At 34.3% G+C, this 11858-nt stretch overlaps 2 protein-coding genes and 1 long non-coding RNA gene across 4 annotated transcripts; 1 reads left to right on the top strand and 2 right to left on the bottom strand.

Annotated features, from left to right (window-relative positions):
• Positions 1 to 1102: 1102 nt before the first annotated feature.
• On the bottom strand, positions 1103 to 2081 carry LOC109853429. Its single transcript, XR_002250114.1, has 2 exons — positions 1827 to 2081; positions 1103 to 1684 (listed from the first exon to the last, which is right to left on the bottom strand). It is a non-coding gene; the product is annotated as an uncharacterized LOC109853429 (long non-coding RNA).
• A 1206-nt stretch (positions 2082 to 3287) lies between these two features.
• On the top strand, positions 3288 to 7241 carry LOC109853407 (gephyrin). Of its 2 annotated transcripts, none has more exons than XM_020425525.1 (12): positions 3288 to 3444; positions 3527 to 3604; positions 4497 to 4636; positions 4726 to 4913; positions 4996 to 5227; positions 5309 to 5593; positions 5658 to 5727; positions 5815 to 5929; positions 6018 to 6293; positions 6417 to 6553; positions 6633 to 6820; positions 6920 to 7241. In XM_020425525.1, the coding sequence occupies exons 2-12, from the start codon at positions 3568 to 3570 to the stop codon at positions 7142 to 7144; spliced, it is 1893 nt and encodes a 630-aa protein (XP_020281114.1). In that variant the 5' UTR covers positions 3288 to 3444; positions 3527 to 3567; the 3' UTR covers positions 7145 to 7241. The 2 variants fall into 2 exon arrangements, with proteins under 2 accessions (XP_020281114.1, XP_020281115.1); XM_020425526.1 differs by having other exon boundaries at positions 3296 to 3403.
• A 1043-nt stretch (positions 7242 to 8284) lies between these two features.
• LOC109853412 (spermine oxidase) lies at positions 8285 to 11343 on the bottom strand. Its single transcript, XM_020425533.1, has 3 exons — positions 11141 to 11343; positions 10051 to 10591; positions 8285 to 9952 (listed from the first exon to the last, which is right to left on the bottom strand). Exons 1-3 carry the CDS (start codon positions 11316 to 11318, stop codon positions 9091 to 9093), a joined length of 1581 nt encoding a protein of 526 aa, XP_020281122.1. The 5' UTR covers positions 11319 to 11343; the 3' UTR covers positions 8285 to 9090.
• Between the last annotated feature and the right edge of the window lie 515 nt (positions 11344 to 11858).

Here is an 11858-nt window from a genome sequence, read left to right as displayed (position 1 = left end):
GTGCTTCATAAAAAATCAATGTTTTGTTATAATAAGTTTAAATAAATGATACAAAAATAATTACATTTTATGGGTTTTGTGTTTCTTTCATACTCTTAATAATCACGGTAGTTAGTAGTATAACATAGTTAAAAGAAAGAAATTTATTATTATTTATTATGTCTGTATATATAATATTTGTTATATAAAAAATTATTGTTCTTGCTTTTTGTTTATTATTTGATCAGTTTTGATTTTCAATACATTTGATGTATTGATTATTTTGTATAATATATTAAATTCTATTTTGTATAATACATTAAATTCTACTTTATTGTTATTACTTCTCTTGACACATAATATTACGCATTTTCAGATTTATTTAGCCTGTGTTTCGATATCCACTGCCAGTACTACAAATCTATACTTTACGTCACATGTGCTGTAGATTTGCAGTATCGGCAGTGAAGATCGAAACGCAGCCCATGTAAGTATGAGAGAGTAAGAGAAAGAGAAAGAGAGAAGAAACGGCATAAGAAACGGGCTAGCAACTAGGCACGCTTCTCGCGGCTGGCAGTTAGCTATAGCTATAGCTATAGCTATAGCGAAAGAAAGAGAGCGGTTATATATGTCCGTCTCTCTCTACTGCTCGAAGCTGGCCGAAGCGTCGAGCGCACACGTACACGGCTGTTCGCCTGTGTGCGTATCCCCTCCACTTGCTGTTGCATGTTGCTAGCGTCCGCAACTGGCATCTCTGCGTCTGTATGCTATGCTGGTTTACAGCTCGCACTTTCGTGGTGATATATTTGGCAAAATTTTTTATCTGATATTCCGGTCACACTGTTCCGTAGAAAGTTCTCTAAGGGCGATGTCCCATTGAGCGCAAATCTATAGCGAAACGGAATGTGCGGAATCAGCTCGACCAATCATAGACCATGTTCAGCAGACTGAGAGCTGACAGATCAGTGAGCGCTTAGTGATTCTTCAATATGATTGGTTTCTACACTTAGATCCAGCGAAGATCTAAAGGCAAGATTCAATCATATTAAAGAATGACTAAGCGATCACTGATCTGCTCAGTCTGCTGAACGTGGCCATAGCCATTCCGTTTTCTTTCCTTCGCTTTTTCTGTGGTTACGATTGATCGAGCCGGTCCGGCACATTCCGTTCCGCTATAGATCTCCGCTCAATGGGACATTGCTCTAAGCAGGTTTCCGCTTCGCCCTCGTAGTGCTTTCTTAATATTTCTTTCGTCAAATCGGTGCGAAATAGTCGGTCTGCGATTTCTTCTTTGGACTTTTTAATAGCAGTTTTAAGCGTTCTTTTGGCAACATTTAAGTTCTCCTTGATTTCAGCTATTTCTTCCTCCTTTGTATTTTTTGTCCTCCTTCTTGCTCTTGTATATATCCGCCTCTGCTTGATATATTTTCTTCGGAGCTCCTCTATCTCACGTGTCCACCAGTACGGCTTTACTCTGTCCTCGAATAACCTATTCTCCCGCGACTTGAACGTCTGCCGTGATGATCCAACTATGTTATCTCTCTCTCTCTCTCTCTCTCTCTCTGTGCAGTGTCTTAACAAAGGGTTTTGATTTTCCATTACTTTGGATTTATCTAAGTCTACTGTTCTCAGTTTCGTAAATCGTGTTTCGAGATCTTCTAAATCGACTTGAATTTCTTTATCGGGCGATTTTTTATTCCGCATTCTAAAAAGAATTTTGTGTGAAAAGATACTAAATGTAAATTTATTTGTAATCACACTGTTATCTTATTTGTTAGAACTTCCGCTCCCGGATTTGAAATAATATACTTCAATAAATATATTCAAATGTAAATCAAAGAATTCACCTCAAGATTCAAAATATGAGAGAAAAAAGCTTTCCTTTTCTTATTTCTCTATGTAGATATTGCATGTCTCAGGACGATTGATGCAGGACTCCAGTAATTTCGAGAATGTGACTTCTAATTCTTTCTGAGCGGCAATAATTCTCCCCAGTATTGATGATTTTTCCAATATTCTTGAGTGACTGCGCAACTCATACAACACGTGTTTATCACCTACACTACTAAGTTCAAAGCAAGAAGATATCTGTAGCGAATGAAACCTCGTCACGTTTTGCTCGTCTCTTCTATCAAGAGCCCCTCTACTCCACAGTGGGTGCGTTCAGACAACTCAACGGTTGAGATATCATCACTTATGATAGGACTATTCTTCAAAATCTGCGGCGGTTCCAAAAGTATGATCCAATCAGAAGTGATTATCTCTCAACCGTTGTGCAACTGTTGAGTTGTCTGAACGCACCCAGTGTTAAAGGGTGCATTCAGACAACTCAACGGTTAAGAGATCATCACTTATGATAGGACTATTCTTCAAAATCTGCTGCGGTTCCAAAAGTATGATCCAATCAGAAGTGATTATCTCTCAACCGTTGTGCAACTGTTGAGTTGTCTGAACGCACCCAAAGCTAACAATTGGCTACTGTAAGAGTAACCCTTGAGCAAAGCGAAAAGGGACGTTACGGTGAGGAACGAAATAAAGAGAAATATGAGTAAATCACAAAAAAAAATCTTTCATTTAAAGTTACCAATCACCAACTTACAAATAAACTGATCAATGACTTTATAACTTTTGTAACTAAGCACTGTCTTTTACATTCGAGCACTGTACAAATTAAGAGAATACTGCCACAAGGCCGCTAGGAAGAACGTTTAAGGCTCATTCTACAATAAGATATTAGTTTAGTCGTAAGCTGTATGTCGTAAGAAATGAACCAATCACAGACAAATTACAGAAGAATAATCGATTGTGATTGGTTCATTTCTTACGACTTACAGCTTACGACTAAACTAATATCTTATTGTAGAATGGGCCTAACTATTTCACGAGCCGGACGTCTTCTGATTTTTGTCTTTTGGCTCCGCTTTTGGATAGCTAGGCCGGCCGCTGACAGCGCTGCCTGCTCTGTTATTGCTAGTGATCTATGATTCACAATCGATTATTCTTAAAGAGCCGTCTACAATGGAGAGTTGTAGGCCGTAATAGTAAGAAATTGACAAATCACAATCGATTATTCTTCTGTACTTTGTCTGTGATCGGTCAATTTCTTACTATTACGGCCTACAACTCTCCATTGTAGACGGCTCTTAAGAGTTGTAGGCCGTAATAGTAAGAAATTGACCAATCACAGACAAAGTACAGAAGAATAATCGATTGTGATTTGTCAATTTCTTACTGTTACGGCCTACAACTCTCCATTGTTGACGGCTCTTAAGCCGTCTACAATGAATTGTGATTCATTTTTTTTTTTCTTCCCGTATGCGCTCACAAGAACATACCTTCTCTCTTTGAGCAGTGATATCTTTTGTCTCTCAATTGATTGTTAATTAAAAGGAAGAGAAAATTTCAAATTCCAAAAACCAGTCACGTGGGTTCCGAAATTACTGAAATCTTACTATAATTTTTTACGTAACTTATCAAGTTATCACTTTGTTATCGAGTTGCGATAATTAAACAAGTCATAGAAGCTACGTGTTGTATATCATTTTAGGAGAGACTACACTCGAGGATTGCAAACGTCAGCGAAGAAAAATGATGCCGATTGCAATAAGATTTGGAATTTTAACTGGTATGTACTTTAACAACGTATACGTATGTAAACAAATATAGTTACGGTATGTTTTGGAAAAACTGAACTAAAAAATTTATTTTGTTCACACACAACCAAAGAAGAGTGGTTTTGCACACGTAAGATAAGATTAATATGATATACACACTCTACTTACACAAGTTCTTTTTCGCTAACCAAGAAAACACAAGAGAACTCAGAATCTTGTATATTCTTTAATATATAGTTAGCAATATATTTTCTTTTATTAAATGTAATATAATTAATACCTATGTAATATATAAATATTTCGATAAGAGTTATATAGAAATGTTTTAACAAAACAAGAGTATCTTCACGTATGAAACTTGTATTAATAATGCCTCAATAAAGTTTAACAATAAAAGATATAACTTCATGTATCAGATACATTAATATCCTTGCTTATACTTAAACCAGCGGCACATGATGCCTTATGTTGTGCTAAATGCAACATCACGGTGATTTGACAATTATTCTTTGATTTTCAAATGACAATTGATCGATCTTGCGCTCGCAAGCAATCCACCAATCACAAAAGCATTGTGTGCCACTGGCTTTAGTTAAAATTAAAACAAAAATAAGAATTGGTTATTAAGAAAATTTAAATATATATAAGTAATAACAATCTCAACAGAAAAATTTGTACTTGTAATATTTTAATAATCAAGTCTTGCAAAACTTAATGTGTGAAATGTGTGATAAAATAATATATATATATATAAATGTCTTATATTTAATCTTGGTATATTATCATATTATCATGTATATATATTTTTTTATATTGGTTATATAATATATTTTTTGCCGATAAAAAGTTAATTATAGTTTTTTATTTATATTATTATTTATATTATTATTTATATTGTTTTAGTAAGTGATACTTGTACAAAAGATAAGACACAAGATAAAAGTGGTCCTGCGTTAAAAACATATATTGAACAAAAAAGACACATGTTTGATGGAATAGTATCTTGTACTGCAATTGTAGAAGATGATCAAGATGTGATAGCGGTAATTATATTAAATACTTGTTCTCTACACAAATACACATAATGCACACAGATAATTAATTTTATTTATGTATTAAATGTATAATATAGAAACATTTAACTGAATGGTGTGATAAAGATAAAGCTGATGTAATTTTTACAACTGGAGGCACTGGTTTGGGAGTAAGAGATGTTACACCAGAGGCAACTAGAAAAATTTTGCATAAAGAAGTTCCTGGAATATCTACAGCCATACTTGAAGCAAGCTTAAAAATAACACCAATGGCTATGCTCTCTCGGTAATTATTACGTTATATTTATTTTTTTGATTTTGTTAAAGCACAAGAAAATAATTTAAGTAATTAAATAATTTGCTTTCAGAGCTGTGAGTGGAGTACGCAATCGCACATTGATCATCAACTTACCTGGCTCACATAAAGCTGCAATAGAATGCATGCATATAATTGAATGTATAATACCACACGCCGTAAGTCTAATCTTGGATGATAAAACTAAAATTCAAGCTGCACATGCTGTTATGCAGCGAGAGTCTTCTGTGACAAAAGACTTGCATGCTGAATCGCATTTTTCCTTGGATCATTGCAAAAGATCGGTAAGTATTTTTTTTTTTTAAGTGAGAACAATGAAAACATGATGACTATATGATAGTGTATAAACGGTTAATTTATTCTAGATAGAGAAAAATATGTGTGTAGCAACACGGTTACGAGAATCCCCGTTTTCTATGATTTCTGTAGAAAAAGCTGTGAAAATAATACGCGACAGTGCAAAGACATCGGAGAGTGAGTTTGAAATCGTGAATCTGAACGACGCTCTGGACAGAATAATAATTGAAGATATATATAGCGATTACGATTTGCCTCCATTTAGAGCTTCAATAAAAGATGGATACGCAGTATTGCATTCTGATGGAAAAGGCCTCAGAAAAGTAATAGGTGCTTCAAACGCAGGAAGTACAGTAAGTTGCGATTATACATACAACGATGACTTGAATTTGAAGTTAACAAAAGAAACCGTTTTAGTCTTTTCTTACGTATAATCTTGCATCTGGCACTTGTGTACGTGTAAATACAGGAGCACCCGTTCCTCAAGGTAAATTTATGCATAATTTATTTCTTTTTTTTTACGCATTTCTATTTATGTTGAACACTTTGCTATTATAATACTGTTTCGACTTAGACGCGACAGCGGTTGTGCAAGTTGAAGACACAAAATTAATAAAAAAGAGCCCCGATAATACAGAAGAGATAGAAATCGAGATAATGAGTGTACCAACTCTTGGACAAGATATCAGGTATAAAATTCGATATTGATTTATTTATTGATGGAAAGTTTTATTGAACTTGTGAACTGTTTATTTATATATTTATATGATGTTAAAGACCTGTTGGTTCCGATATAATGAAAGGAAGTTTAATTTTGAACAAATTCACACATATTGGTCCAGTAGAGATGGGACTTCTAGCGGCATGTGGGATTGCCAAAGTTAAAGTCAGCAAACTTCCACGTGTTGGTGTAATGTCTACTGGAAACGAGTTACAAACTTATGAACAGTCTTTAGAAGTAGGACATATTTACGATAGCAATAGAATAACTTTGATCAGCCTATTGAAAAAAAAAGGTTTTGAACCGGTCGATCTTGGAATTGTAGAAGATGAGTGAGTATAGAATTTATTATAATTTATATTACACACATACACACACGCGCACACACAGAGTGTATTATTTTGTTTGTAACAATTATTAATAATATAAATAATATATATTTTTTTACTTTACAGTTATGGAAAATTATTGGAAACAATCAGTAATGCTCTAAACAAGGTGGATGTAATTGTTACAACAGGTTCCGTATCAATGGGTGATAAAGATATGTTAAAGCAAATTTTGACAGATATGGAAGCTACTATACTGTTTGGTAATTATTTTGTTATTATAAGTTATTAAAAGTAAAATATATAAAGTGTGGCATTTTTTTTTCAATATCGAATTTTTAGGTCGCGTAAATATGAAACCAGGAAAACCAACAACATTTGCAACAGTCACATGGAAAGATAGAAAAAAATATTTCATGTGTTTGCCAGGAAATCCGGTTTCTGCTATCGTTACCGCACAATTGTTTCTTTTACCTCTCCTGAACGAGATGAGTTTTAATCACACAAAAGATATCATAGTACGTGCAAAGGTATGTAAGATCGCGTATATATACATATATATATATATATATATATATATATATTTCAAATATTTGCGTTTTGTCTTAATGTTATTTCAACATCTATAGTTGAACGCGCCGTATAATTTGGATCCGCGTCCTGAATATGCAAGAGCAATTTTGAATTGGGATGACCATCTAGTCCCAGTGGCGCAGATCACAGGAAATCAAATCAGTAGCAAGCTACTCAGTTGTAGAGATGCTAATGCTCTTCTGATGTTCCCAGGACAAACATCAGAGAAAAAAAAATTGGGAAAGGATGATTTTGTACCTGCAATGCTTGTTAATTTTTGATATTTTTGATATTTGAGTAATTAAGAGAGATATTTTTTCATTTCAAATAATCAAGTTGTTACCAATTGTTGAATAAAAGATATATTTATAATATAAACTGTATTTTTGTTTCTTTTAGAATTATAAAGTATATATCCGCTTCTTTGTAATTTATAGTATGGTAACGAATCACGTGAAGGGATGGCTATTAGATTTGAGGGAAAAACAAAGATAGGTCGATTAATTGGAAATGTGTTATATTTATTTTTATGAAGGGGACTAAAAAGGTCAGAAAGAAAGAGAATGGGATAAAAAGAAGTTGCAATTTTCAATTGCGAACAAATAATCTGTGAGAAAGTTCAGTCCGACTGGATAAGGGGAAAAGAAGCCCCTGGGGCAACTAATAATTTTCGGAAAAAAATGGAAAAAAGTAATAGATGGTAAAAATGTACTTCTGATCCAGATTTACAACTTTTGTTCAACGTGTTTTTCAACGTGTTGTTCAACGTGATATAATCAATAAGTTGAAAGATAATCAAATAAAATCGATTGGTTCCTTTTCCTCTTTCCGATCGGATTGAAGTTTTTCACAGATTATTTTTTTAGCACTTGAAACCATTCTAGATGTCGCGAAAAAAATCGAAAATAAGAGCCCCTAATGAAACAAGTTTAGTGAATAAAAATACTTAAAGCAGAAAAAAACATATTAATAAATAAAATTAAGTACAGGGAAAGAGAGAGACAGAAATATCCTTAATTTAAAAAAAATAGAGAAAGAGTAGAAAGAGATTGAGAATAAGTTGATTGAGATTTATAAAATTATGCAAAGAGAGAGAGAGTCCAAGTTTATGGCCACTGGCAGATTCTAATAAATTGATTAATTATATTTTTATTAATTTTAAATATATTTTAAAATATATATATAAACAGTATAAGTTTTTAATGTCGTTCAGATATTTAAAACAATTATATATAAGATAAAACAAAAACTATTAAGTTTAATGACAAAAGTCCAATGTGTTGCATCGTTTTCAAATTTTTTCGAATATATTTGAAATGTTATAAACCCTTAAAATACCAAGATATTTTCCTAATATAAAATATATTAGAGGTTTATAAAATTTTTTTTACAAAAAAAGCATATTTTCTTTTTATTGTATATAATAAATTACATATTCTACACATTTATATTTTCTTAAAACATGCGATATTTACTTAATGTGATATTATTTTCGTTTTCACAAACTGTGTAAATTACACATTTGAGATTAGCTTGGATACACATTTTAAAAGATAAACAAATTGTTTTATCTAGTATTTTAAGGGTTAACGTCTGATTTTTCTATGGCACATGTTTGTGTCAAAACGTAAAATACAAAACTGAACTGCTTAGTGCGAGTTTGGTCACAAGAAATTTCTTGTTATTTATCAAATTTGTGTTTTAAGTTTTTTATATTTCAAATATGACTAGATTAATTCAATAAATTCCATGTATCTCGCGATGGAACTTTCTTTACTTAACGATACACGTACGATGTGAATCAGCTGACAATAAAGAAGTCAAGCAAGCAAAGTAATTTATATACAAACAAATGTGCACGATAAGATTAAGAAGATGGAAAATATGCTTGTCGATCTTATATAAATCTCACTACTAAAAAACGTCATACAGTTAAGAAAAAAATACTGAGTTAGGCTTGTTCTCGACTTCGGTCAAATTTAGTATATTACCTACACGCGCGCGCGCGCACAATCGCGAAGTCTTAAAATTTTAAAAAGCATCGTTATATGTACATGACGTGTGTGTCGAGAGACAACCAGATATATATTCGATACTATGAGATATTTACAAAAAGAAAGTGATCGGCTCGAACTTAAACGCGTATGTAGCTTCTAAATACATCTATGAACGTCCGTGAACTTTGAAAGTCGTTCGCGCGACTTTCTTTCGGAAAAAAAGGCGTATATTAATTTAAGGAAATGCCTTGTATCCACGAGCTAAGATCGCTAGTATCCTCACAACTAAGACTCAACGCGTGCTTCTCGCTTTGTTTAACGCCCAAAAGCAACTCAGCCGCCGTTCGACCGCTCAGATACGCTCCGTGCACTGTGCTGTAAAAAGAGGAATGAGTGTGTTCGCCAGCGAACGCCACTTGAACTTTAATCGTCTCATCCATCTTGTCGTTCGTTATTTCCTGGACCAACGGTTCGGCTAAGCTCTTGATGTCCAACTGACTCGCTCCGACGGCTATCGCGGTGTAAGAGCCTCGCGTGTATGGCTGCGAGTGCCAACTTGTGCGCAAGCAGTTCTTTGGGGTCGGCACGAAGGGATCGTTGAGAAATCGTCGCAGAATAGTTGTGCACACTTCCGCCACCTCGGTGGTGCTCAGTTGCTCCATATATTCAGCTGCGCGACCGGATATCCAACCGAGTAACAGTGTTTCCGAAATCTTGATAAATGAGTATATCTTTCTGAACCAGGTTTTACTTATATCCCGCTTCTCCGTCTCGGATAATCGGTCGTCGTCCCAGAGTAGCATCACTTCCGACACACCGGGATTGAGAAAAGGCCGCTCGTATTCGAGAAATATTTTATCCACGGTACCGAACATCAGTCTATTTATCGCATCGAGTTTGTAAGCAGGTAACGACGGTTCGAACAAGTCCTGAGCTGTCCTTTTTAAAACGCCCAACGGTAACGTACATATTACATGCTCGGTAGTAATAGTTTTTCCATTTTCACATTGCACTTCTATAAGGCTATCCGATTTCGAATTAGCATTGTCAGTAGAATTGTTATCATCTATGGGATGCTTTTGTTTTTGCCATCTGTGCAAAAACAAAAACAAACAAAAAAATAATTTTCTACTGTAACCTCATCTGTTATTAATTTTTACTGATTATATAACACATGACAGAAAACTCACCTAATCTTTGTTACTACATGTTTGGTAAGAATACAATTTTTTGGTATGTGTTTTGAAACAGGTTCCAATATAGCACTGTACCCGTTTGGAAGACTAATATTCCCACCCTGAAGCTCGTCGTACGAACCCATTTCCATGAGATCTACCTCATCCATACTGTCACAGCCTGTGACGCAAGTCTCTCTTTTGAGTAGACAATCAAAGATAAGTTGCCTAACTCTTCGTTGTTCGGGAGGTAAAGAAGACAGATATATCTCTGCTTCCAATGCAATGTGCGCTCCTACACTGCTTATACCATCAGGAGGACTATATGTGCTCAAGAAATATTCTTCGCATCGTCTTAGAAAGCACACATAAGCCTCATAAATTTCTCGCAAAACAGGAAATGGCAATTGCTTTCCGTCTTCCAGTGCTGCTACCACTTTATGAGATTTTGGAACATGCACAATGTCTATTAATCCATGTGCCATTGCCAATTCAAACATGGGATTACCTAACACACCATGGATCCAATTTGCTCCTAGTTCAACTCTTTCGGTACCTAAGATTGACAAACAAAATAAAAAGTTAAAGTAATCTTGTTTTTTATTACATGTATTGTATATTAAATTCTTCACAGTTGACAAAATGTCTTTTTAATTCATGGGATATGAAAATTTTCTTACTCTGCATTGTCTCTGTGACAAACTTTTTTTCCCACAGTATGACAATTTAAAAACAAATGTAAATTACAAAGAAATATATCTAATTTTGTAATAATTCTATATTAGCTTATGAAATCTCTCATTACGCAAATTAGTTTCATTCTATTTGCTTCATAAATCCAGTTTTTTTTATATACATTTTTTCATAGAAAATTTTATTAAAAAATTAAATATTCAGGTTTATCTCAACACACCCTTCAATTTATACGTACAAGAAAACAAAATAAGTGTGACATTAAAAATATTCCACTACATTGTTATTGTAACTACAATTTGTCATTATCACGTATGATTGTTAGGATATATTTATGATATACAAGGTAAATAAATTTTGAAGTGAGTTAAAACACTTCTGTTACTACAAAAACAGGTTATGTTTATCGTACCGACTTGTGCAGCAACAATCCGTCCGCCTATACGTTCACGAGCTTCGACAATAAGAATATCAGTCTCGTTATTCTTCAGTAGATGAGTTGCCGCTGACAATCCCGCCATACCGGCGCCGATAATTAAGATTTTACACGAGAGTCGGTCATCCTCCGAATTATTCGTGGATTCCGCCATGTTTATACATATATGACGCGACTGTCACAGTTCACAGCTGTGATCATATGGTCATATCTCACACACACACACACCATAAGCATTAAACTGACACACGTGTGCCAACAGTAACGATACATAAGTATCTAGAGATTTATTGTAGCCAGCGCCATGTCCACATGGTGGTGCACATTGGCAACTACGTAGCCACGTTCACGAACGACTTGTCGATACGTACGTTTAGGTTCAAACGTGGACATGGTTCTATTCCGTGCTATGTACGTACATAAAGTGTCGAGGAAGAACAAGCAGCTTGATCAGCACAGAAGGCATATAATTTTAGATAATCGAATTTTTATTATGTCAAGACAGGAAAAAGTCGCAATTATTATTGTCTTGACATTAGTTTAAGTCACCGAAGTTTTATTTTTTTTAAAATTTTTTTGCATTTGCGATGCACACCGACGTGCAATATTTTTTTTACGTGCGATTTTCGTTTTCGCTTACGGTGGTGAAAGGATGTGGTGGTTCCATCTTTTCACTAAAGTAAACTGTAGATTT

This window comes from Pseudomyrmex gracilis, unplaced genomic scaffold (genome assembly GCF_002006095.1).
Source record: "Pseudomyrmex gracilis isolate BER0280 unplaced genomic scaffold, ASM200609v1 scaffold_48, whole genome shotgun sequence".
Taxonomy (NCBI): domain Eukaryota; kingdom Metazoa; phylum Arthropoda; class Insecta; order Hymenoptera; family Formicidae; genus Pseudomyrmex; species Pseudomyrmex gracilis.
Note: the sequence above shows the minus strand (reverse complement) of the source record. Positions and strands in the feature narration are given on the sequence as shown.

Excerpts from the sequence above, each read along its gene's own strand:
- LOC109853407 (XM_020425525.1), top strand. The coding sequence starts at position 3,568 with ATGATGCCGATTGCAATAAGATTTGGAATTTTAACTG. Across the intron at positions 4,637-4,725 it reads ATGATCAAGATGTGATAGCG|AAACATTTAACTGAATGGTG; the intron begins GTAATTATATTA and ends TGTATAATATAG. Across the intron at positions 6,554-6,632 it reads GGAAGCTACTATACTGTTTG|GTCGCGTAAATATGAAACCA; the intron begins GTAATTATTTTG and ends TCGAATTTTTAG.
- LOC109853412 (XM_020425533.1), bottom strand. The coding sequence starts at position 11,318 with ATGGCGGAATCCACGAATAATTCGGAGGATGACCGACTCTCGTGTAAA. Across the intron at positions 10,592-11,140 it reads GATTGTTGCTGCACAAGTCG|GTACCGAAAGAGTTGAACTA; the intron begins GTACGATAAACA and ends TGTCAATCTTAG. Across the intron at positions 9,953-10,050 it reads CATGTAGTAACAAAGATTAG|ATGGCAAAAACAAAAGCATC; the intron begins GTGAGTTTTCTG and ends GTTTTTGCACAG.